This window comes from Corapipo altera, unplaced genomic scaffold (assembly GCF_003945725.1).
Source record: "Corapipo altera isolate COAL_440 unplaced genomic scaffold, ASM394572v1 0, whole genome shotgun sequence".
NCBI classification, from domain to species: domain Eukaryota; kingdom Metazoa; phylum Chordata; class Aves; order Passeriformes; family Pipridae; genus Corapipo; species Corapipo altera.
In genome coordinates this window covers 5,239,956-5,267,408 of record NW_020884872.1, presented here as the reverse complement: position 1 = coordinate 5,267,408, position 27,453 = coordinate 5,239,956, and the positions used below count along the sequence as shown (strand labels likewise).

The 27,453-nt window shown below is 40.1% G+C and overlaps 1 protein-coding gene across 1 annotated transcript in view; it reads right to left on the bottom strand.

The window, feature by feature from the left end:
* The window catches only part of TRAPPC10 (trafficking protein particle complex 10), a 42,379-nt gene extending 23,138 nt beyond the window's left edge, over positions 1-19,241 (bottom strand). The window contains exons 1-8 of the mRNA XM_027635661.1: positions 18,919-19,241; positions 9,649-9,730; positions 8,823-8,958; positions 7,534-7,730; positions 5,565-5,760; positions 4,410-4,521; positions 3,136-3,383; positions 819-965 (exon numbers count right to left, since the gene is read on the bottom strand). Of these exons, the coding sequence (XP_027491462.1) occupies positions 819-965; positions 3,136-3,383; positions 4,410-4,521; positions 5,565-5,760; positions 7,534-7,730; positions 8,823-8,958; positions 9,649-9,730; positions 18,919-18,997 (1,197 nt within the window). The 5' untranslated portion in view covers positions 18,998-19,241. The remainder of the gene's footprint in view (positions 1-818; positions 966-3,135; positions 3,384-4,409; positions 4,522-5,564; positions 5,761-7,533; positions 7,731-8,822; positions 8,959-9,648; positions 9,731-18,918) is intronic.
* Between the last annotated feature and the right edge of the window lie 8,212 nt (positions 19,242-27,453).

Below are 27,453 nucleotides of genomic sequence, written 5' to 3'. Positions count from 1 at the left end.
GGAGATTCTTAAGTCTACTGGAATATAAGCAAACTATGATTAAAATAAATAGAAAATATTCTACAGACTATGGAAACAAGAGGATGAGCATACATTTGTCTTCAGGAACATCTACACAGATCATGGTATGCTATTTCAGTAGTTTCTGCAGTTTACCTTCTCTCTAAATTTTTTTTCAGCAGTAACAACCTTAGACATCAACTCTTTCATAGAAACAGAATAAGCAGAACTTGAAAAGGCATTTGTGTAATTAGGGTAGCAGCTTAACCAAACTGAAAAGGTCACTTTAGATCATTTATGGTTGAGAGGTGGTAACTGAAAAATTGGAAATTATTTGCCTCTTTCACAAGCTGACAAGGGTAACACCTTCAGTGAAGTTGGGGGTCTATTACTACTGTTCTAACATACTGAAGAAATAATGTACTGTGTAAACAGATTGCTGGAATCTCTATTTATAATGGTAAATGCATCCAAACCAGGGCAGCTTTCTCTGCTATAAGTGAAATTCACACCCTCTTTCTCTCAGTCAACATGGCCTGAGCTCCTTATGGAGTTTAATCAAACTAGTGATTAATTATCAAACTCGTGGTGAGGAAGGGGAGGACAGAAAAAGAGGAAAACACATCCTTGTTATTATTCCCAGGCCTCATCTGGGAATAAGTCGATATAAAACTGAGTGTCTCACCTGGACTAGACTCAAGACAACACACAGAACCCCATAATAAATTCCACGATAACAAGTGCAAAATCTCTTCCATGCAAACAAATTTTCTACTTCAACACTGTAATACCACTGCCCCAACACACTGTTTGCTCACCTTCTCAGTGGCATAGCTCCATAAGCCAACCGTGTGGGAAACATTTGCATCTATTTGAGCCCTATCACAGCAGCCTTCTATCCTTTGTAGGACTTCCAAACAACTCAAAAACACCCAACAATCCAGAGCTCCGGGAGGAACCGAGACCTGAAGACAAACAGATAAAATTAACTGGGAAATAAACATTAATCAGATGAGAAAATACTTCAGCAAGATGCTTTTCTTGATGCTACACAGCAGGAACCTTTTGGAAGAGCTTAACTCTAAGAACACACAAAGCACAGGCCAACTCTCACTGCCTCCTGAATAATTTATATCTATCAGTTCATGAAACAAGGACAGCTAAGCAACTAAACAGTGATTATAGATTTGATATATTCATCAAGATGAAAGAGAAGGAAAGGAAGACTAATAGGTACTAGTACTTATTCCAAAAGTTTGAAAAGTAAGCCTAAGGAAAACAGAGTGAGGAAAAAATTCTCTAAATAGACCACTATTTTCTAAGGAGACATCAGTTCTAACTGAGACTGAAATAAAAGCATACTAAGAGTTAAAAAACCTGAAAAACCAAATTAGTTTAAGTTTCCTTCACAACAGTAAGTTTATTCATCAAAGGATAAGACATCTATGATGGACAACTAATTAAAGAATGGAGGTGAAAACAAACAAATAAACAAAGAAACACATACAAAAAGAGAAAGACAGGAGAGTGACACTAGAATATTTTCAAGAATCAAGATAAAACTGAGCATAACTAAAGATCTAGAATATAATCCCAGTAATGGTGCCTCAAAATCCTGTTCATAAAAAATGCAAAAATATTCCTTTTAGAAAGATTATGGAAGTCTTGAAATGCATAATAAACTAGGTGACTAATGTGATAGGAAAGTTCAAAGTACAAGCAGAATGCATTTGAAAAAATAATAAAGATCTGAATTCTGAAAGAATTTTAAGGAAGATTAAAGACAATAAGAACAGAGAAGTTTAGATTTCTGCTGTGTGTTCCACGGTGCTAAGCCATGGTAAGGGATTTGCCCATACTAAGAAAAGGGATTCCAACAGGGATAACTACATGCTGTGCACAAATAAGTGTCACTGTCTCATGGCCTCAACACCTGCACTGTTTGAATCACCTCAGCATGACAAAACAGCTGAAATAAGAGACAATGCAGAGAAAAGCCCCAAATACTGAGGGCACAGGACAGATCTGGGGTAGAGCAAAAGGGGGAACTGCAGGAAGTACATTCCAAGATTTAGAAGGCTGCATGTACTTATTTTGGAAAGAAAAAAAAACAGCCACAAAATGCACACACGAAACAACATCTGTGTGGGAATTACACACTAGTTTTACAATACACGATGATGTCAGCAATGCATCTGAAATAGGTTTGCAGTTTTTAAGTGCAGGTGAACAGTTGGAACTCACCACCACAGTGTCAGACAGGCAAGAGTTAGCAGTTGTTATAATGGTACAGAAAAAACTAACAGAGCACCCATGGGATGAAGGACATGGATGAGTCACAAGGTGATATCCAGAAATAATCTCATGCAAACTACACTGTTCTTAAAGATCTATTTCAATTCATAGACACCTGTGGTCACACATGGAAGGGTGACCAGTGTACAACCACCCTAACAGAGCATCCTTAAGAGGATTTAAAAATACCATCAGAAACTAAAGTATGAGGGGAAGAGAGGTAAAGTCTGGAGGCAAGAGATAGGGCAAAAAGCTTTGAGTGCTGTCCCTTGTTTCTTTTTCTTCTGTCACTGGATGAGCTGGCCAGAGACACAGGCAAAATACTGAAGAGCATTACTGGGCACCAAAAGGAATCACAAAATAAGAACCAGAAAAGGCTGCATGGCAGTAGCTATGCAAAGAAGCCCCTTTGTAGATACTGTTTGTAGTTCAGAACTTCTCTTTTATACTAGCCTGCATAACAATATATTAACCACTCTGCCTCATTTCCTTCAATACAACACTGCTATAGATTTAAATGATGGGAACTGTATTTCAACATAGTGGTAGTAAATCCATGAAAGGAGCAGATAAATTACCTAATTGGTAAACAGTCAACTTCCTAGCTCAAAACTAAAATACTTAAACTAAATACAGGTTTGGTTTTTCAGATATGTCTCCAGGTTTCTTGCCAAAGATGAAACAACCAACAGCAGCACAGTCTGTTATTACAACATCATTTTGATAACTCACAGCCAGTGCTTATTGTACTCTGATCACTGACATCTGAACTTCAAACACCTTGTTAGTTCGTCGCTGGATAAAATCATTCACATAATGGAATATATCACACTGACTCACTTCTAGCAGCTTGAGTTCTTGCACGCAGTTGTGAAGAAGCTCCAGTGCTCGCTGGGAAACCTCCCATGGCCTCTGCAGGAAGATCAACAACGTGCACTGACGGGAAAACAGGTAACTCCGCAAGTCCAGCAGAGTAGCTTCTTGATTCTGAATTAGCTCTCTCTTCTCCATGTCTATTGGTTTTCGCAGAATTAAACCATTCCAGCTCCTCACTGGCTGGCAAAAAAACGTCAGCCAGTTTGCACCATCTAAGTAAATAAAGTTAATATCCAAGAATCAACCACTGCTTTCTATCAAAAGCCTCTTCATCCTCCCTCCAGAATTTGTGAGCCGGCTTAGTCCTTCCCAAGTCGATCATACAGATAAATGAATTAATAACTTCAAGAACAAAACAAAAAAACCAGCAGAACCTCCAAAGCTAGGTAAGATAACTGAATTTCAGAACATTCAAACCCCACAGGCATTTTGTCTTAATTGCATATTTATTATTAGTATAGTGACAATCAGTTCATAATTTATTTCTCAGCAATTGAGCCTATCTGAAGCTCAAAACAAACAAGCTTTATCTACTAAAGTATTTCTTACTGAGCTATCATGGATAGATGTGCCCCCATGTTCAGGTATTGCATTGGGTTCAGTCAGCACAAATATATTTCACTGCAATTACTCCTGCACTATATTTTTACCAGATTCATAACACATACCCCATTAAAGCTGTTATATAACAACATGTGCTTTAGCTCATTAAGGTAGTTTAAAGTTATTTGATACTCCTTGCACAGTAATTTTTCTTGAAGAGGAAGTTAAATCTTCTGTAGTGCAGATTAAGCACTTACTTCTGTTCAGTTTTGTAGTGATTACCAAACATCTCATGTAATTTGAGGCAACACTGAATGCATTTCTCCAGGAAGCTCTTTACTGAAAAATTTAGCAGTGAGCTGTGAAAACAGCAGCTGCATCTCAGACAGATCAATACCTGGATAATTACAGAGTTCAGGGCTCTGGTTGTAACAATCACCTCGTAAGAGCAAAATGCAGGTTTTCATTACAAACTGCTTCTAAGCCTCGGAGACGAGAAACAAAACTTTAGTTAAGACCATAACTCACAAACACACGAGTTTGCATAAAACACAGCATAAAACAAGAGCACAAACTGCCCAGTGCATCCTCTCCCTGTCTGTCACGTACTCATGTGGTACCAAAAGCACTGGGATGCTCAGCAGAGCAAACACACTGATCCACTTAACAGTTATTTCACATTTTAAGACACTTACCACCAGCCCCAAAGTTGACAACATATTGGGAAAACAAGGCATCCAGTTCATCATACTGCACTAGTGCATCCTCAAATTGCTGCAGCATCTCAAAGACAAAGGCCAGTTCTTCCTTTTGACACACAAGCAATACAAGGAACATGTTACTGATATTGTTCACACTGGAATTACAGCCTGTCCCCATCCACAGAGCTCTGGGAACTACTATTTCTAACATTCTTTCCCTTCCAGTATTCAAACATATAGGAACACCTGCCATTGGAGCAGATGCACCATTTCTTCCTAACACAGGGAGATAAAGGAGATAAAGTCACATAGCTATGCCAGTATATTCTGATGTGTATCCAGATCCTGATTCACTACAAGATATTGCTCATACATCTATTAAAGTCTGAATTTAAAAATAAATACATAAATACTGAAGAGTCATCTCCCATAATAGTACTAATTTTTCCTCTCCATTTACACTGTGGAGGCAACAATTGCAGTGTACCATAAAAGGTTTCCTTGTACACAGAGCTTAACTGGTAAGAAGAAAAAGTCTGAAAATTAGGTATATCCTATGCAAGAGGCAGCACATGCAGTCAAAGGAGATGTGAAGATGAGGTGGAACTGCGCTGCACAGAGACCAGAAAAGTCCAAAGGAATCAAAATTTTTACTTTCATTGAGCAAGAGTTTCTTGTTTTTCTCTAAACCAGCTGAAATGAAGTTATATTTAAGGAGTATTAAAGGAAGTTATATTAAAGGAATTCAAGGCATTACCTATGTGGATTATTCAAAACAGACACTGTATTCTAAACATTCTTTTCACAGGCACAGTAATGGACTATTCACCCAAAATGCAAGAGCAACTACTAAATCACTTTCTCGATTCCATTCGTTTGCTTCAGTTGAGATTCATAAAATTTTGACAAGCTTGAAAAGATTCTGCTTCTTTAACAGCAGGAAACTGTATTACTGTATTAAATGTATTACAACATAACACAGACCTGCTGCAGACAGGATCTAAAAATGCTTTTAAACCAGTCTTCCTATTTCCTGCCCCAGCCCTCAAAGAATGATCAGAACATTAAAAGTACTGGTACAACAAAAAAAAAGCACCATTATTAAAACCAGGACTCGAGTATTTTTCTTCAGTAACAAGAGACTCTTACCTGGACCATGAAATACTCGCAGAAGCTCCACCCTGGCTCAGTCCTTTTCTCTCTCAAAGTTCTCATGTCATCTTCAAACTTGCCTAAGTTTTTGGTAAAAGACATGAGAAGCAACGTCCTGAGTTTGGTCAGGAAGGCATTCCAAGATTCCTGAGAACGGGAAGAGTCTTTCAAAGGGTCAGAAAGTACCACACATCTGTAAGGAGATTGATAAAAATGATTTTTGAGGAGGAAAACACAAAATTCACATGTAAATGCCAGGTCAGAAGGTAGCACACATCTGTAAAGAGACTGATAAACATTATTTTTGAGAAGGAAAAAAACACACAATTCACATATAAATGCACAGTTGAATATTGTGCATACCTGACAATTTCAGAGAGAACAAAACTTAGCTTTTTATTCCACATTAATGAGAGGAAAAAACCAATTTGAAGGTTATGTTTGATTGTTTGGAGGTGAGTTTGGTCTTTTTTTTTCTGGTTGGGGTTTGGTACCTTTTTAAAAACTTTTCCATGTATGTTTAAGTCTGTGATATAGTATAGGAGAAGACATAAATATTTTCCAGAAAATGAGTATTCTAAAGCTTTACTTTTTTTGAAGCAAATAATGGATACATTATTCCAATTACTTAAATATAAGTCATGTAAGTAATGCTGTAGCTGTCATGGAAAAAAAAGTCTGCTTAGCAATACAAATCAGCAGAACAGTAATTATAGTTACTCCTGGTAAGGATTATGCAAAGTACAAATCAAAGATCCATTAGATCACATACAGTCAGCCTTTCCTAAGTCACTTAAAATAATCACCCATAATATATTCTTGCAGTATCTCAATTTGTTTTGACACATCCTATGTGCTAAAACTTCCACTGCTTTTCTCAGGAAACAAACAGACCCCATTAATTCACAAATAAATCATCCCTTTTTAGAGCGTTTTCTTCCCGCAGTTTTTCCATCACAATTTAGTAACATTCAAAAAACTAACAGCATCTCCAAAGGCAGGAACATCTCTCATCCAAGTAAAGCACTATTTCTGGTTAGAGAATTCTATAGCAGAATTATTAAACCAAGCCAATTAATCAGTTAGAAGCCAAAAGCAAACTGAATCAAAGCTGTTCAAACCATTTTCCCCAGTAACCCTATAATATACCAAACACTGCTCAGGTAAAAATGATGCCAATGTACAGTTGTGTCGTAACCTGCTGACCTCCAGTCACTGTCAGCTCACACCAAGGTACAAAGAGTGCTTCCACCTACTCTTTTTCAACTTCAAATGTGTTCCTTGTCACTCCTTCTGAGGGGGAAAATCCCCTGTTTAAAGTCAATTCTTACGGTTAAAAGAAAAAACCAGGTAATTCATAATAGATTCAGTGCAACATTTCAGAATAAGGAAGACAGTAAAGTTGCTTTCAAAATAAGATTTGTGTGTTTTGTTGGCTTTAGTGAAAGCACAGTTTCATATATTCATTATCATTTTCCTTAGAATAAAAACAGCTGAAGAAACTGGCCTTAAGTCAATTATCTGAGAGTGGAAAAGTGATTGAGTGAACGGCAGAAAGTACAATGTCAAAAAATAAGCCCTATTTGCTTCATATTCCCTACTCACCTCACTCCCACTACCTGTAACCCTGGTAACATTTTTGCAAGCACCTAAGCAAGCAAAAAACCCTGAAGGTCTAAAAACTGATTATGATCACAGTGTTCTCCTTAAACCTCTCTTAGCCAGGAGGAGACACTTGAAATCTTTTTGAAACACATTTCGAAGCCAGCACAAACCCAGGAAGAACTGAAAATAAACTTCTCCCTTTATTCTTTGTGTCAGTCTTCTTCAAAGCACAGATCTTACAGTCTGAATGCTGGACATCAAGACTTTAAAGGAGCAAGGAATCTCTTACATAGGGAGTCAAGTTTTTAAATCAGCACATCAGTCAAAAAGTTAAGACGTCTGCAAGCAAAAGAATGCTTACCTGTCACTTTGTTTGTTACAGAAGTCATTTCTTATTTTATCTACTATGGAGGTTCGAGGAAGGATGTTTGTTTTGTTCTTTTTCTTGGCATCACTCTCAACCACCACAATGAGCCAGTCCACTGAGCTGTGAGCTTTGAGAACGTTCTGCCACTTGGTGATGTCATCCTTGACTGTAGTTTTGTACACTTCCGTGTCCTGGGACGAGAAGTGGTGAATCATCAAATTAAACACACACTCTGAACAATTTCAAAAGGCAGGTTTTGTTCCACAAGAAGGCAAACAGAAGCAGAATTAGTGACAGTAAGCTTAATGTAAGAAATCAAGTGAGGTAAAGCATAGTGAAGTTTTGGTCTTTGAATTTAATTTATTTCCAGTATTTTGGCTAACAGTAAATACAGCTTAGTATTTGGTATATTATCAATCTGTAGATTACTGACATTAAGATTTTTAAACATAATTTAAACTCTTATTTTACACATTCTTGAACTCTACAACAAAAACATGTTTGAAATTACAAAGCTAAACTGGTTTTTTCTCACACAGTAACATAAGTTTTTGCACCTTCTGCACTGCTCAAATCTTAACCTGTTTAAAAGCTTTTGCATAAAAATAATCAGAAGAAACCACTTGCCATCATTTGGCATTTTTTTGGTTTCTCGGTTGGTTTTATACAGATAAATTCAGATAATTCTTAAGGCTGTTCTGGGTACTTTTTGATTTTTGATCAGATGTCACCTGTGTCCTTCAAATGGATAATTAATTCCTAACAGAAGTAAACCAAAAACCAGTGAACTGTAGATAAACAGGATTAAGACATTCCAAATCTTGCCCAGTTTAGACTGCTGACATGTGCTAATACCTGACACATATACAAGATGGAACTAAAGAAAAAATACATATCTTTAGATTTCAGTGCAGGAACAGATCATAACTGAACTGCTCTGGCCACATTTCTGTATTGTGAAACAAGTGCACTGTGCTACTGCAGCAGCACACTCTTAGATCCTGGGGTTTTTTATGACAAAATACTGAAAACAGGTTATTCAAATGCCTGTCCTCTTAGTGTCAAGTAACATTACAAAGAAATACTGCTTATGGCAAAAACTACTCAAGCTAAGTTCTGTTTCCAATGTTATTAGGTATGTAGGCTTATGCAATGCAGACTTAATTGTTTTGACTTTCTGCTTGTGCTGTCTGCTATTGTCATTTGATTTTCATGCTTATTTGAATAATTGCACTTTTAAATCTTGAGTCCTCAGTTTTTCACCATGTTTTCCTGATACTTACACAACATTCTGTCCAATAAATATGAAGAAAGGGGAAAGTCAAAAGGGCCTTATTCCCCTCTTTGGGTAATAGCTCCTCTTTAAACTGAACAAAGTTGGATTCTAGATGAATCATCTTCGGAGCACGGCCATAAGACCTACAAAGTTTGAAAACTGATATTAGTGGGCGAGACACACACAGCAGAATACAAAAATGAACATGTATTTTGGGAAGGAGAAATAAACTGGATTACTCTGGTATTGGAAAGCCACAAACTACGCTTACTGCAGTTTGTATAGAGTTAACTAAAATTTGGTATCACTTAGAACGTGATAGAGGCTCCTTTGGGAAGAACAGGAGCTAGAAGCTCTCCAGTTTTCAGTAAGAGATTTTCTGTGTCTTTAGGACAAGTAGAAAATACCAAATAAGAAAATTCCCCAAGTATTTTTTCCAATCACAAAACGCTGTGCCATACCAAACTTCCGGAAGAAAAGTATATCTAATTCCACACAAGTTCTACCTATATTCTCCTGAAGAAGAAAGCATTTCATTTCCAGAACACAGTTGACAAAGTACATCAAAGCCCACCAAGACAAACCCACAAACCACAAAAACAAGAAGAGAAACACAGCATCACTATAATTTTTCTTTTGGTGAAGTTAAAGGGTTTGAATGATCATCCTGAAGTGCACAACACTGATTATCTAATTTTTCCAATTTCTTCAAGTCACTTGCTCTATTCAACTCAATTTTATGGTAACAGCTTCTCAGAACACAACAAATACACTCCTACTCAAGTTGAAAAACACACACTGAAACAGTATCACAGAAAAAACCTTAAGTTTACCTCCTCCATTCCATGGGTTCTCTAGGAAGCTGCTGAGAAAGTGTAGGATACAAGGAAGTAAATAAATTCTGATCTCCAGCACCTGAAAGTGAAAGGCATTAATCTATTAGCACGTGCAAATTATAGAATATATATGAGTACGTTATACTCCTAATGCTTGGCTGTTTCAATAAAAAACATGTAATTTTGTCTGCTACGTGGAAACTGGAGTCCAGCACTGAACTAGATTTTTTAAAATCACATGCTCTCATGACCTAATACAACACTTTTAGCAGGCACATGATACATATACTGTTATAAACCTCCTATTGTGATTTTCCACAGAGCTCCATAATCCAAATACCAAAGAGGGTATCATTCATATATACAGCTGGTCCAACTCCAAAAACTAAACAAGCAGCTCCTCAGTCAGAGTCATTGGCTAAAAAAAAAAAAAAAAAAAAGTATAATTAAAAATCTTCAAGAATTTAACCTTCCCATACTAGAAGGCTGCTTAGACAGTGGCTCACATCCCTTCTGTAGCCGCACCTACCCTGAGAAAATTGGCTTTAGCACATGTTCAGTGCTTTACTGGATTTGATTCCTCTCTCCTCATTATTCTGGGGCTGCTGTCAATATAAAAAACCTCTCTGACCACCAGGCTGTTCTTGAGGCCTCAGAAGTGTGAGGTCTGGCCCTACACTGACACACAGATCTGTGGTTAGGCTTAAATCACTCCAGAAAACTACACTGAAGACACCACCACTGCAGCAGCTACTTGTACACACGAGTCAAAACAAAATATGAAAAGAACACGAGTCAAAACAAAATATGAAAAGAACATATTATCAGCAGCCTATTCCTAACAATTCTTAAATTCTGTTGCTTTCCTTTGGGTATAGGAAGGATGTGACAAGGAAAAGACAGGCTTAAAGTAAGTCTTTCCAACTTCTGATGGTTATCAGCACCTTTGGCAAAGAGATGGCAAACTATATATAATGGTAAACTCTGGAACAAGGTATTCTGTCACACATGTTTGAATCAAAACTGACCAGTTGACTGTACCCAAGGAGTCTTTATGACACTTATATAGAAGACATGGCATTGGATGTCTGGCAAAGGCACACATCCAAATGAGAAGGATGTCAGGTCAAAAACATATTTGCCACTCCACTTGCTCTTAGTTCTAAAACCTGATGTGTCACATGCCCTCTCTGAATCTGGGAGAATGAGGATGTTTAATGGCACTGTTTACTAAATCTCTCATGTGCATGTTCCCTTTGCTGTACTTCCTCCTTATTGCCTCATCTCTGGCCAGCAACATCCTCCTCTACCAGACTGCAATTTAATTCCTGAAAAATCCTTTATTTCCTGAGCTGAAGAGCTACATTTTCCAATTAAGAATTTAACAGCCATATAGGCAATTCTGCTATTTCCTGGTAGTTTTCCACCTGTTTCCTTTCCACAATCATGTGCCATTGTACAGAACATAGAACAGGAAGATTATCTTCTCATCTTCCTGTGGAACTGGATGCTACAGCTGGAGAAGTACCTGAAATCCCTTTTTCTCCCTCCCACCACACAATCCCACCTCCAGGCACACAGCCAGGCATTACCTCCACAGTACTTTACATGCTTTAGTTTATCTTGGAAATCCTTTCCTAGTCCACTCACCTTCTCTCAATTTTCTCATATATATTCTTTTGATTGCCCGCATTAGCATAATTCTATCACCACACAGCAAAGTAAAAAAAAAATATGAAATTTACAAGTCTGATTAAATGCTAGAACAAGCAAACCCAGCTCTTCTGATGTCTGACCACATTAACTATTATTCAACAATACAATTTCATAGACTAGCTAAAAAGCCAAATAAAAACAAAAAAACCACCACTCAACTATTCGTGCTTTAGCCTTGTCTCTAGAGAGTACTTTATTCTTGACTCTTCACCTCCATCCTGTCTGAATTAAGTGTACCTCACCCAGTATTAAGACTACAAACAAATACCTAAAATGGATACTGTAACAAGTGTTAAGTTGGATTGTTAATGCTGTTTTATACCAAGTTACACCTCTATGAGCGAGGCCATGGAGAACAGCCTATTGATTTGCAACTCATTACTGCCCACAGAAAGTGAAACACGGCTTAGTGATTTAGCAACAGTTTGACGACCACATCAAAACAAGAGCCCGTGAAGCCTCGAGCCTGACGGAAAGAACAAACCACGTTTTTTACCCTCTGGAGCATAATAAAGCATTCTGTCTGTACTGCACCTAAAAATTCAATGTATGCCACAAAAAAACACCAGAATTCAACATCTTAAATAAAAAGGACTACTACAGAATACAGAGGAACTACTAAAGGATCATGTTTAAGCACTGTGCTATTCCAGACAGCCACGTCACATTATCAGCTTAAGAAAGGGATATTCATTTTAAAACCAGTCAATTTTTCCTTGTGTGTTGGTTTTGAAGGCATATAAAATACACATAAGAATATGTTTTATGATCAAGGCAAAGGCTGTCCTCTAGGATTAGAAGAAAAAAGAGAACAGACCTTCAATGCAAAACACATTGTCTGTCTTTTGAACACAAAGCAAACGCCGCTACCACATATTATCAACACCCAAAGGGCTGTAACATTTCAGGTTCTGCTCAACTAGACCTGCTATCTACTGTAATCAGCATGTTTGAGCTGCTCAAGTCAAGAACACTAAAAATGAAGTTATCAGCAGGCAACACTAACACAGCACTGACACGGGACCAACATCAGGATTAGTAAGTAGCAAGGACTTGTATCTGACTGAATTCTATGAATTATGAATAAAACATTCCAAAACCACAAGTAACCATGGAATTCCAATTTACAGCAAACCCCAAAAGCCTGCACAAAAATCTGAGAATTGCTTCAAAGATTTTGTTGTAGGTTTCTTTTTTGGGTTTTCTCAGGAGCAGGGGGGAAGGTTGTTTTAGCTGGGGGGGGAGGAGGTTGGAAAAAGAATGAAAAAAAACCCCAAATGACAACTCAACTGTATCACAGCAAATTCATTTCAGTGGATGTGAGACCGAACCCAAACCATTCTATGACTGTCAGTAATGGGGGAAAGCTGCCCCAGCCAGAGTGTAAGTGACAATCAGATACAACCAAAAAGGAAAAGGAAGGATGTGTATATATGGGAAAGAGAATTAATTCTGGCATACTATCATAACTAAAATTAAGCACCCTTCTAGAGAAGGGGTTTCTTCTTTTAGAATCAACAGACTTAAATAAGACCTAAATATCCAACTGAGATGATAATTAGGGAGTAACACTGAAGTGTCATCTTTTAACACTTAAAACACAATTAGAAGTGCACATCTTCTGTTTTATTATATTAAATTTGCCTAATAAAATTATTTTATTAATAATACTATTATTCAATTTAATAAATTTATAGTATTTCAAATTTTTATATATTTTACATTACTATTATGAATACTATACATGTTCTGATTGCTTTATTTTAATATTTGATTAAAGGGGGGGGAGTTAACCCGTGGTCTGTGGTGCACCAATCTCAGCTTTTAAGAAATGTATCTCTGAATTAATCTGCTCCCCACCTGCATGTCAACACACAAACCCCAAATACAGAAAAAACACAGTAGTTCTTTCAGGGATGCCATGGCAAGTGTAGGGTGCTTCTGTAAGTGAAGTAGTAACACTAACACACTAATATTGAAACAGTGATGTTCAAGCGTTACACATTAAAAAGAAACACTTCTGGAGACAGAGAAGAAAGGACAGAGAACCTGTTTCCTTTCTTTCCATGTTACAAAGTTCAGAAGGCACGGCCTTTGCCACTTATCTAAACACTTCACAAACTATGGGCGGAGAACGGATTGATCACAGTCCTGAGGAGAAGCTCAAGGTGACCCGGCAATGTGCCCTGGCAGCCCAGACAGCCACACATGTCCTGGGCTGCATCCAAGGAAGTGTGGCCAGCAGGTCACAGGCGGTGATTCTGCCCCTCTATTATGCTCTGGTGAGACCCCACCTGCAGTGCTGCATCCAGCTCTGAGGCCCACAATGTAAGAAGGACACATGGACCTGTTGGAGCAGGTCCAGAGGAGGCCACAGAGATGCTCAGAGGGCTGGATCACCTCTGCTCTGGAGACAGGCTGAGAGAGCTGTGGTTCAGCCTGGAGAAGAGAAGGCTCCAGGGAGGCCTTAGAGACCCTTTCAGTGCCTAAAGGGGTTCCAAGACAGATGGAGAGGGACTTGGGACAAGGGCATGGAGTGACAGGACAAGGGGTTTCAAACTGAAAGAGGGCAAGGTTAGATTAGGTATTAGGAAGAAATTTTTCCCTGTGAGGGTGGTGAGGCGCTGGCACAGGTTGCCCAGAGAAGCTGTGGCTGCCCCTGGATCCCTGGGAGTGTCCAAGGCCAGGTTGGATGGGGCTTGGAGCAACCCAGTGTAGTGGAAGGTGTCTGCCCATGGCAGGGGGTTGGAATGGGATGATCTTTAAGGTCTCCTCCAACCCAAACCACCCTGTGACTCTTTCCTCCTTGTCTTTCTCCCTGACATTTTGGTAGATCACATCAGTGCAGCCATCCCCTACTTCCCTCTAGCCCTGTCTAGGACACTTGTTCTGCTGTGAATTTGTACAGGAATGATCAAAAACAGAATGACCTTATTACCACAACTCCCCAGCAGTACTCTTTGCAGCTGTCTGATATGAAAGAACCATAAAATATTGACATTTTTTAGTTTGATACCTGCCTAAAAGCACCTAAAATCCCCAATAATCCATTTTTTTCCTAACAGATTCCAAACTTCTCAGATGCTTAGAGGTTTTGTCACTGTAGTATCTGAATATCCCACAATGATTTTTTTTTTCCTCTAGAGGAAATTATCCCAACCCACAAACTACATAGGCAGTGTAAAACAAAAACTCCTGAGGTCAGATGACTAAAGAAGACAAATATTTGCCTTTGATAGCAATGACAAGCCCAGTCAACTGAGATAAAAGGCTTTGAATACCTTTAAAAGAGCACGGTGCTAACACTACACTTTGGTGTGGTTTTGTTTGTTTTTTATCCCCAAATATCAGTCACAACTAACCTTTCTGATCCCACTTATTTTTCCTCTGGTAAAAAGTCCTACTACGAATCTTTTTTTCTTAACTCATTAGCCTGTTATAAGTGCATTCTACCTGAAGTTCTGGAAGGCTGGTGGGGTTTTTGTATTTATATCTTTTAAAGGTCCTCCTCCCCCCCAGCCCAAATTCATATTCAAAAGAGGTCTAAAAACCAAAACACGACACAGCTTAATTGCTATGTAAAAATCATAGTTGATTCACTAGGAGAAGAAAATCCTTTTAGCAAAACTTTAATGCTACACTACTAAATCACTAAAAAGAATATGCTGCTTCTTCTCATGACATATGTAATCAAATATTTAAGCACAGAATAATGGATTGACTACACGATAGTTATGACTTATAATGCAGACAGGAGTTCTGTTTGAGAACAGGAAAAAACCATTTCTAGGATATAGTTGTTTAAATGGTTTCACTAGCAGCAAATCATTATAATCACTTGGGCTACATCCCACTTCTTGTTGGCACATTTTTTTATTACATCTACCTACTAGTAACAGAAGAACTTTTGAATCAAGCTCTTCCAGTCCCAGAACAATATTCTTTAACAGCTAGCATTTATTTTCACCACAGAAAGACACAAAATTCTTTCCCTACCCCTTATATTTATTAACCTTTCTGCTTATGCTGCTCTTGTAGATAATTGCCAACATTTTCTGTTCTCAGGCCTACAATGCTTTTGCTGATGGTTTTGTTCTTGCTGTATCACAACACACTCTGAACATGGACCAGATGACAGCAACACATCATCCCAATTTCCTCCAAAGATTATACATAAACTTCCTTGTGCTACCACAGTGTATTGACAGTGAGAGCAAACAGGCAAACACACAATACATAAACAGATACTACAAGCTGAGAAAGAATATTCCACAACTGCATGAAGACAATGACAGAAGAACAGCTTGGTAGGAAAGCTCTGAAAAACCTAATAATTACTTCATTTAGCAGGATTGTCTTTAGTCTTCAGCCTCCTCTTCATATGGATAGACAGAGCTAATAATTTAAGTGCAAATCAGCTACATAAGGATGAGTTCTTTGGTTGATATATGCAACAACATTATACTGAAGCTCCAAAGACTTTCTCAAAGTTTCAAATAGGCCTCATGAGAAGGAAGCAACATTGTTTGGGTTTCCTAGGAAAGCCATCTGCATTGTTTTAAAGATTATGGCAAATCAACATTGCCCAGAAACCACCCGAGTTCAAGATGTCTGATGCAAACACTCAACTTGCCTGTGCAAATAAAACAAAAAAAAAAAATTAATGATGCTAAAAATAATACTTCTACAGCAGTGAGAAAGCTGGAAGCTGACTCAAAATGCTTTGTAAGCTTACAAGGTCTGGTAGCAATGCAGATAAATTGCTACAAACTTGAATTGAGAGTTTGCAAGGTAACGTGCCAGAGAGAGCAGAACCACAGCTGGACAGTGAAACTCCCCAGTGGGTTTACAATCCAGCAAGACTGACAGTATAAAAAATTTGACTCGAATTAATTAGGAAATGAGTCAGCATGGCACTCAGTCCTAACTGACAAGAATGATTTAATACCCTGGGATGCTTCCACACTCAGAAAAGGGGAAAAAGCAACTTCACAGCAACTTCCTGTGAATATACTACTTCTTCCACACTTAGAAAATACGGTGGTCTGTTCGCCTAGAGAAAAAGTCTCCAGAAGTTTTTCAAGCCTAGCTGACTCCTGTGAATCTAAAAGCTCTCTGTTAAAAAACCACGGGGTTTTGCCTCTAATACAAACACCATAAATACAAGGCTAAATCACCTACACACAACTGCTAAGGGCAGAATGATTAACTTACAGTACTAACATGAAAGAAGTAGTGACAAAAACTGCATTTGCAATTGGCATCAAATATCCCAGACACGTGGAACCTGCCATTTTTTTTTCCATAGGCCAAAGCCTGTACATATATAGAGTGCTGAATTCAGGATTGTACCAATATAGCAACTTACTGCTGTTACAGTACAGCCTAACTCACAGATTTTAAAGCATAATTCTGTTTACCAAAGAAACATTCCTTTCAGAGTACTGTTAAATTATTTCAAGTAGATAAAAACATTTGTTTACAAACCAACTCTGGTATGCACAGTGCTGAAAAGAAGTTTCATTCCAAACAAAATTCCCCCTTCAGTTCTTCCTTAAGAACAAATCCTAAAAATTAGCAGTATTTCATTAATCTGACAGATATTAATATAAATCTTGTAGCAAAAGGAAATATTTATGTTCTGAAAGGCGACTTCACTTAACCTTCATTCTCCCTTCATATAATGAAAAACTAGCCATCTTCTCTCAGGTCTGTTTTCCCCTCACATGCACCTGCTGGATGGGGCAGTTATTCCAGACAGCTCCAACTGCCTGGAACCACAAAACAAAAGATAATCTGTATTTTTTGAGCAGCTTCTAATATCCTGGCTTTTTATGTGTTTTCTAACAAACCAATGCCAACTCAATTCTTCCCCTGAAAGACCAAGCTTCTTCATAAATCACTGGCAATATAATGCTTAGAGGAGCTTTCCTTCAAGTCATTTTTGTTGAACGCATTAATTTGAAATACTACAGTCTCAAAGTACTAACTGCTTGTACTTCAACAGACTAAAATGTTACTTATTCAAATCATAGAGGAACAGCAAGGACTGACCTGCACCACCACCATCTCCCCCTGCTACACTCACAGTGACTCTTCAATTCTGAATACAGCATAAAGCCAGAAAATTTAAAAGGCAATTCCCTCATAGCCTGAACAGCAGCACAAGACCAACAAGGAAGACAACAATATCCTCCAGATGTTTCTGATATGTACATTTTTCTGACTTGAAATGTGAAGCGAAATGGATTTCAAAAACAGGTGAGCAGAGAAGGTTCAATACAGATATTATTCACTTCAGTGTATAAAATGCATCAAAAAGAAAGAGAAAAAGGAAAAAAGCAAAAAGTTTAAGAAAAAAAGGGCACATTTATAAAATAGTCTGGAGAAAACACATACACAGAGTTCCACAGCTATACAGTTACAAGGTTACAGTTGGATACTAGTTCTAAATAAGGTCTAAGACCTTAATCACCAGTAAAAGCTCACTCCATAATAAGACAACACACAACTGTGAAACAGTTTCTATTTCACAGGCACATAAAGCATTCCCAGTGTTCCAGTGATAACATGCAAATACGTAGCTTGTTACATTATCGATGGAGATACTTTTGACTAAGAACAGCCACTGGTTACCTACTGTTAAAAAAGAAAAAGCAGAATTCTCTGTGCTGATCATGTAACTTTTTTATTAACGGCATTACAGACATAGTTAGAATAGAATGGACTATTTCAGTTGGAAGGGACCTACAGGGATCATCTTGTCCAAGTGCCTGACCACTTCAGGGCTGTCCAAAACTTACAGCACGTTGTTAAGGACACTGTCCAAATATCTTTTAGACACTGACAGACTTGGGACATCAACCAACCTCTCTTGGGAGCCTGTTCCAGTGTCTGACCACAAGAAATGCCTCCTAATGCCCAGCCTAGTTCCCGTGCTTGTTTCAAGTGAACTTTGTGTGCATCCCTCTGTACCTGTAAGAGCACGGGGGCTCACGTTTTGCACCAGGACCTGCCTCCGACATCTGAAAGAACTAATCCATCGCCGTAACCACGCGATCCCGTTTGTTAACTGCACTGCCCCACAGATGAAACCCAAGCAACAGTAGTCAAAGATTAAATTATAATGTCAGTGGGAATCCATCGGTGGGATCACCCCAGAGGATGCCTCGCCGCTTGTAACTCCTCTTTACCGCCAGCAAAGCCGCACAAACCTCGCCGGCAAGAAGTTTGGGGTTCAAGATTTATCGCTATATTCCAACCTCTCCCCCTAAAGCACCTGTAAGCGTGACGCCCGGTTTGTTATTTACTGCAGAAACAACCCCAAGTTTGCCCACTGTCATTAAAAGGGGGAGGGGGACGACACCACAGAAGAGACAAAACCCGCCATCAGATCCCCTTGTAGGGGGTGGCGACCGCGGCACCCGGAGCTGCAGGAGACCCCCCAAAACCTGCCCCCACCGCACCCCCAGCCCCGGGGATGCCGCCCCCAGCCCCGGGCCCGGAACGGGCACCGGCCGGACCCCCCCTGCTTCCCCCCTGAGCACTCACAGGTCACGATGGGCTTGTTCTCCATGGTGTAGATCACCGGGGGCTTCTCCCTGCCCTCCTCCTCCTCGGCGGGGTCCATGAGCGGGCGGGGTCGTCAGCCCCGGCTCCCCCGCCCGCCCGGCGCCATGGAAACAACGCCGGGGGGCTGGGACGGGACGGGACGGGACGGGGATGGTGGGGATGATGATGATGATGATGATGATGATGACGACGGTGGTGCCGCTGCCGCCGCCCCCCCTCCCGCCTCCCCCCACCCCCTTCCCCGCGTCCCCGCAGCGCCGCTCCGGAGGGGAAGGCGGGCGGGAGAGACTCATCCGCTTCCTGGATCACCGGCCAGGCATTACCGCTTCCGGGGAGCGCCGCCGCCGGGAGAACCCGGAAAAGGGGGGAATGCAGCGCGGGGGTTGGAGGGGGAGCGCGGCCCGGGGGACGGAGGGTGCCCTGACACTGCCGGGTGCGCCGAGGCAGCTGAGGGGCAGAGCCCCCCGGTCCGCCGGCAGCCGGCACGAACCGGGAGAACCACAGGATTCTTAGGGCTGGAAGGAACTCTGGAGATCACCCAGTCCAGCCCCCTGTGCCGAGGCAGGGTGACCTGGAGCAGGTGACACAGGAACGCGCCCAGGTGGGTTTGGGATGTCTCCAGGGAGGGAGACTCCGCGCCCGCCCTGTTCCGGCGCTCTGCCGCCCTCGGCGCAAAGAAGTTCTTCCTCGTGTTGAGGTGAAGCTTCTTATGTTTTAATTTATGGCCGTTTCTCCTCGTCCCGTCGCTGGGCACCACCGAAAAGAGCGTGGCACCGTCCTCTGACACCCGCCTTGGAGAAATTTATGTGTGTGGGTGAGATCCCCGCTCAGCCTTCTCTTCTCCAGACTAAAGGGGCCCAGCTCCCACAATCTCTCCTCGTGCGAGAGATGCTCTTTAATAAAGATGAATCTTTATTTAAATTCGTTGCAGGGCTTCTGTTGAGGCTCTGGTGGACTTTGGGCAGTGGCCTGATGCTTGTAAAGGGGCAGAGCCCCACGTCTGGGCTGCTCCTGTGCCCCAGGGCAAGGAGGGGTGTCTGTGACAAGTGGATTTAAGCCTCTGCTCACCACCTTTGAATAATTCCCCTGTGGCAATGTGGAGTTACTGTTTTCTTCTTTTCTGCCCAGGTACGGAAAAGGAACATCCTCACAGGAACTCTGCAGCACATGTTTCGCCCTTTGGAGCCTGTGACATTCCCATGGGTGTTCTTGGTAGTTCAATGGAAGTGCATTAGGGATTATGTTTTACACTGATCTCAAATACTTCAGGCACTTTTGTTGCAGGCCACCTTGAAGATATGCTTTAGAGATCATAGTAAATCAGGCCCTGTAATTCACTAATGTAATTCACTAGTCAGATTCTTGGAGCATGGAAACCATGAAGAAGAAAGGGTGAGGAGTTGTGTGTATGGAGTGTGAGCGCAGAGGGAGGATTACAGGGAAGAGGAAAGAGCACACAGCATGGGCAGGTGAGTAATTGGAGGTGAATGAGATGCAAGTGCAAAACTGGCTTGTTCAAAGGAGGCACAATCATAAGTATATTTACTTTCCAGAGCAATGCATAGCAGTTAAAATGTATAAGTGAATACGGCCCTTGAAGTTTAGGGGGTTTATAATGTTGGGGTTTTTAATGCATAGAACTAATACCATATTACATTTCTGTTGGGTCTAATTAGTTGTATTAGACTTTGGTACTTGTAAAATTGACCCTTGTTTTAATGTAGACTGAGATGCTACTCCTTTGTTTTAAATAAATCTACTGTTTGCCTTGGTCGTCTGCAGTTTCTTCAGAATCAAGAATCTCAAACTTAGAGGATTTACACTTACTATCTTAAATAGGAATAAATAACATATAGAAGAGCGTATTGAAAGTAGTCTACCATAGGGGGTAAAAAACACAAAACCCACTGCATACATGTGTAAAACCAAATGAAATCTAAGGTAGGACTATAAATAGTCTGTGTATTAATCATAACTCTTTATTGCACAGTGAAATTGTGCACAGGTGGTTTGGGTGTTCAAGTATTTACAGAAGTCAATTTGTTTAGCATTTTCTTGCAGCAAAACCTTAACCATGTTTTCTGGGCTTACAATGTTGTTTCAAGTATAATTACAGCACCCTTGTAACATCTTTCATCCCATACTGCTGCTGAATATTCCCAATCTTGTCTCTGCTGTTTTACTTTGGGGATTAATGGTTGTTTCTAATTCTTTGAGTATTTTCACTAACATTTGCACAGAACTTCTCTTTCACCTTGGTTGTAACAAGACTTGTTTCCTTGGCACAGTTAAATACAATATTCCTTACAAGGCCAAAACTTTAAGACTCTTATCTAGAACAATAAAATGTTATATCTGATTTTCAGGTTTAGATGAGCAGCTAGACACTAACTTTTTTTTTAGTGCTGTGAGAGTCAAAACATATCGTGGCACAAATTTGTTTAAAAAATGTCAGCACGTACATAATTTTACAGTAGAGGTAATAAATTTGTGGCAAATACATGATTTACTAAAACAGAAAAGAAAAACACCGTTATATGCATATGCAAAAAAATTATAAATTCCTCACAGTAACTCCAAAGTAACTCATTTTATACATCTGTCAAATGGTCCTGCACAGTCCTAAAAATCACAGGCAGGGAAACAGGCAAACCCAAGTCAAATGTGCTTATCTCTTTTTGTCAGAGATTAGAGCTAAGGTCCATAGTTCATTGGGATTAACATTTTAATCACCACAGAATTTGATATATATTCAATTTCCTCTCTAGTTCATCTTCTCCCCTGACCTCCCCTCCCAAAAAAAGGAGACAGACACATTAATATAGGCAAGGAGATCTAAAAGACTAAGGAAAACAATTTTTCACTGTGTTCTCAGGTGTTTAATTGCCAAAAATACTTGAAAGTCAATTTGACAGGGGAGTAAAATTGACTGGTCTCTGATGGAAAAAGTAGATCTTCTGTAACAAACTAGACAGAGGAAAGAAAAATAAAGCATTTGGAAATTGGAACTTGGGCAATTTTGTGCTTTTACCTTGCATTTTGAAATGAATGGATGGAATTTTTCTTTTGGGGAAAATGTGGCAAAGGGAAAAAGGGACCACTTGAATGGCAATTAGAATTTTCCTTTTCCTCTTGCCTTTAAACCAACAATGTCTAAAATACTCTCTTGTCTCTACTAGAAATCATACATGGCTTAAGTGAACACTCGTTTTTTTATCCACAAAGATATTATAGACACCAAGCCATCATGGTGCTACAGTTCTCACCAGTTTTTCAACCTTACATGCTTGGCAAGATACAGTTTCATTCCTGCCTACAAATCAGTCTCTTTGGCCAAGCAATTGGTGAATTCTCTTCACCAGTTCAGATTGTTGGGTATCAGGTGCCTGAAACTTTTTTTGTAGCCACGTTAGCAGGGCAGAATTATAGCTGCCCTTTGAATGAGGAGTCAGTCAGGGAGGAAGAGCTCAACTTGAGGTAGTTTATGGCCAGACAGAGCTTGTACAAGTGCTTCTCCTATGTATCAGCATTATCATTTCTATTCCAGCCATAGGCTTAGTGCCCAAGTAGGTCATGGCTGGGATGGATTTTGACTTTGAGGCACAGTATAAAGGAGTAGGTTAATCCAGGAGGCATCTGTATGACTGCATGAGAAGACTGCATTTATGTTACTGGAAGAGTTTCCTGGTTTCCAAGCCTGTGCATCTTGTCTTCCTCTGGATTTCAGGTTGGTTTGGACAGAAGTGCACACCAGGAGTTTCTTCTCACCCCTACTCCACAGTCTGGCTTCTGTGCAAAGGCATCAGAGGTGTGCTGGCTGAACAGAGGTGTAGCACACACCATTGATTCCCTTAGGTGGGTATGTACAGGAACAGGATTCTGGTTGGATGGCAGCACATCAGCAGGAAAAGAAACCTCAGAAAAAAACAGACTCTCCCTCCCAAACCGAGGCACACAAACTCACTCCTTACATTTGAAAATGCAGACTCCACACGTCACACTGACTTTGTTGAACTGCACTTCATTAAGTGTCTCAACAGCAGTGGGTGGTGTCTACTCTCCCAACTTTGTATGTGCACTCTGATCATGCAGCCACATCACTCCCCCCTCATTTCACAGCTTCTCTCTGCAATAGCATTTATAAGATACTGTAGAGAGTTTAAGATTTCCTCCATCAAAATTTTGCGTGGTTGCAGTTGTTCTTCTGTAATGTTTCTTCTTATTGATGAGTTAGGAGATTTAAACACCCAGTGGTCACTGCCAGCAGGCACTCCCATCAGTGTTGTGTGGCTCATTTTGGGTTAGGCTAGTTTTGTGGGCAGTTTCTGTGGCCTTTGGGAACGAACTCTCCTGGAGGAGGAATGAAGTTTGACTTGAAAGGTGGGGATTGTTTCAGGGAAAGAAACTGGTTTCAAGTGTGCTGTTTGTGTGCATTGTACCGTGATTAATATAAACAAAGGGTTAAATTTCTCACTGTCCCTTTCTATCATATTTCACATGTTTTGAAGCACAAACCCACATGGCACAGATGTCAAGCAAACAGGGGAAATCAAGATATCCCACACCTTTTTCTGCGCCTGAATTTCCATTTCCTTCTTTTCCCCCTTGCTCTTCTTCTGTTACTGTTTTGTTTAAACGATGTTCTCTGCAATGCAGGATAAGGAATTTCATTGTCTCTGTAAAATACTTAGCACTTCAACTTGACGAAAATAAAATATAGCTGTACCCCTAAATACAGTATCACAGAGATTAATGAGCTCTGTACCTGCAAGAGAAGGAGCAGTGGATTTGTGAGGAATTGGATCCTGTGTCTCAGGTCTCTCAAGGAGTGAGAAGGTCAATTAAACCCTGGCTCGTTCTTATAACATTAAATCCTAAAACATGATGTCAGTCTTTGGGTCCCTACTGGGACAACCCTTATTGAAATTCTTTCAAATATTTAAGCAGCAAGACAAAGGAAGGAAAGCAGTTAAAGTGTATCCCTAATTGCCTTATGTTTTGATGGAATGTCCATTACAGGGGGAACTCCACGTTTGAAAATGTTCCTGCTGAGCTTGAAAATTGTATCAACCATCCTATCTGGGGGAGGCAGAGAGAGAAAGGAATATAAACAGAAAGAATGGTGTTGATGAAAGGAAATAATCACCAGCAGGCAAGGGTGTGATAGGAGGACAATAAAACTCCTATGCCAGGTTTTGGGCAGGATGAAGACAAAACCAGCAATAGTGTCCACAGTGCAATTTGATTCCCCCTCTCCAGTGTTGTGTGCCTGATGGCCTGTAAGATAAGGGGGGCCCAGGGGTACTGTGGGAGATCCTGGGATCCCAGGATTTGCTAGCAATAACAGTCACGAATGCAAAATGTCTTGTATCCTTTAATTCACATAAAATCCAAATAAAGATCTTCCATGAAAAATTTTGTCTGTATAGTCCCTGTATCTGACCACGCTGTAACATTTCTGTGTCATGTGGGGGGTTGACCCTGGCCAGCAGCCACACAACCCCTTGCTCCCCCATCCCCAGTGGGACAGGGGGAGAAAAGAGGAAGATTAAAGGTTAGAATGCACATGGGTTGAGATAAAAACAGTTTAACAGGTGAAGAAAAGACAAAAATGAAGCAAAGAAATCACTCACCACCTCCCACACGCAGACCAATGCCCAAACAGAAGCCACCTTGGGAGCCAAAAATCTCCCTTCTTCTACCTTATTTTTCACTGATGACCATGACCTTATGGTATTGTATGGTATGGAAAAGCCCTTTGGTCAGTTGGGATCAGTTGTCCCAGCTATGTCCCCTCACAGTGTCTTGCCTACCCTAACCTACTTCCTGGAGGAAAAGAGTGGGAAAAAGAGAAAGCACTGATGCTGTGCAGGCTCTGTTCAGCAACACCCAAAACTTTAGTTTGTTGTCAACATCACTTTTGCCCCAAATTCACAGTGTGGTATGAGCCACTATTAACTCAATCCCAGCCCGACCCAGTGCAATGTCTAAACAATTTAGATCATCATAATGCCAACTTTCAGTTGCTTAGAGGGTCTTGAAGAGGTTTTCTCAAGCACAAAAATGAGTACCAGTTACACTGTGCCCAACTCTGCTTGTTTTTACAGAAATCTCATTTAACAGATTGGCTTGGTTTTCCTGAGATGACTTGGTGTAGGATTAAGCCAAAGATAATAATGAAATAATATCCCAAGTTTGACATCTTGTCACCACTACTTGAAACAGAGCCTGTAGGCAGAGCCTATAGGCAGGTAGAAATTCATTCTGGGTGAAATGGTAGGAGAGAGCTTGTATATCTGATTTTATACCAAAAGTTCAAATCCTGTCTGATCTGAAAATTAATACCAAAGAGAAACTGCACGGGAAAATAAATGTTCAATTTTATCTGGACAGCACGAAGGTTTGGAATGAAAGACTCTAAAGGAATTTCTCTAGAAAGCCTCCTGACTGAGCATCAACTTCCACCTATAGGGAAAGTTCAAAGGAATTTTTCCAATGAGGCTAAAAGATAAATTCTTTCTTGTAGGGATTTCTCAGCTTTTCCTTTGATACTTTGGGTAATTCATATTTAGGGGAGAAATGGACGGTGAAGTCCATGGGCTTCCCCTGAGATGGCCTTCACTCGATATGGTGTTTGGGATTAAAAAACCCAAAGTGTAACTAAGTTTTATAGATGTACTTAAGGAAACCTTATCCCAAAGAAAGAATTACTCAAGGAATCAGGATAGAAGCAAATGTATAGTTCAGATAATTCCTGATAATCAAACTCCTGTGAAAATGAGACACAATCTCTTTACCCCATTAAATAGTTAACTGAAGGAATTCCTTTGCACTTTAAGTGCTTTCATTTCTTTGCCTAGACTTTGAGATTTTAAGGTGAACATTGAAACCAGAAGTTACTGGTTTATGCATTTGATGTCAGCTTAGAAATGGCATTTCACCTTATTGTACAAAGAAAATATGTGCTGGTTTTGCTCTACAATTAATTAATTTGTGTAGGAAAGGAAGTAAAAATTAATGCTTACTTAACTTTTTGTCATCTCTGGTTTGTAATGAATAAAACACTTTTGCATGCAGTCAGTTGGTTATTTTTAACTGAATGAATTTTTCACAGGAAATTCTGCTTTTAATTAACTTATCTAATGAATTCACAGCCAGCTGCAGAAACATAGAAAAAATAGTCAAGATTTTTACATTTGGGAAAATCATTTTATAATATTGTAAAGTGAATTCTTTTTTCAAAATGAACCCTTTAAAAGCTACCTTATCTTTTTAAATGAGTATGTCAGCCACCAATCATTCATGGTACATAATAATCAGAATTCTGGCTTTTTATTTCATATTGTTGGGAAAAAAATCATCAACTGAGATGTATTTAATAGCAACAAAATCAGCATGGGAATCTATTTCCATAGCAGCTCTATTCTAGAGTATTTTCACTTCATCCATAGATTTCTGTCTGTGTTTCTGCAGCAGAAAGTGCTGTGTTGTGTGAACTGCCCCTCATCACCAGAGCTAGGAAAATATGGGAATGCAGAGGAAGTGATTTGAGCCTTGTGGAAGAGCTGCATGTGTCCTTGTTCTGAAACCCCTAAACAACCACCAAGACAAAGCAGAGGGGACAAAGCTCAAATGTGGGATCAAAGATCTTCAGGAAGGGTGAGGAAAAGCTAACAGCCTGAAGAAGTGGAGAGAAAAATGAGAAATCATAGAAATGCTTTGAATAGTTCTCAAAAATCCTGCTAATCCAGCGAAGAGGCTACAGAAAGGCAGCATGTTCGAGTTATCAGAGGCAGCTTCACCTTGCAGACACGAGGAGAAAGGCATTTGGACTCACAGAACAACTGCTGAGTGTGTTACAAGTGCACTGACCCACCTCAGTAAAGAAGAAAAAGTTTAAAGCATGAAATTTTGAGTGTGAGAGTATAAACATCATCAGTATGTTTATGTTAGGTGTCTAACATAACATAATTTGCCAGCAATTGGGCTTTCTCCCCCTATCCCACATGAACAGCATAAAAAAAAAGAGGAAAAAGCAGATATGGCAGCTCTTATTCCAAGCTAATTTCAAACTCCAGAGGAATTCAAGCTGGTGATGTCTGCAGATGAGTTGTCTCCTTTTCTTCTCCCCTTGCGGGTCATTTATATCTGTTTCCCGAGTCACTCAAACTCGTTTAGAAACCAACTTAGCAGTAGTGCAGCGACCTTGGAGCCTTTCACAGCTCTGCTGAAATCCAAACAACTTTTCAATCAGCACTGGCAGAAACAAGGTCAGGTGCCAGCAGGCTCTCAAACCCCAGGAGTTCCTGCAGCTCTGGACTATTTTCAGAAGGCAGCAGAGCTGCAAAACAGAAACACTTCAGCTGCCAGCAGGGAGGGCTAATTAGATGGTCTGGAACATCAAGATCCCAATCCACAGCATCCAGCAGTCTCCCCAGCTTTTCATGGATGTTACTTCTCTGAATCACTGGGCTCTGAACCTGCTCCCTGAGCAACTCCCTTTTTCCTACTATC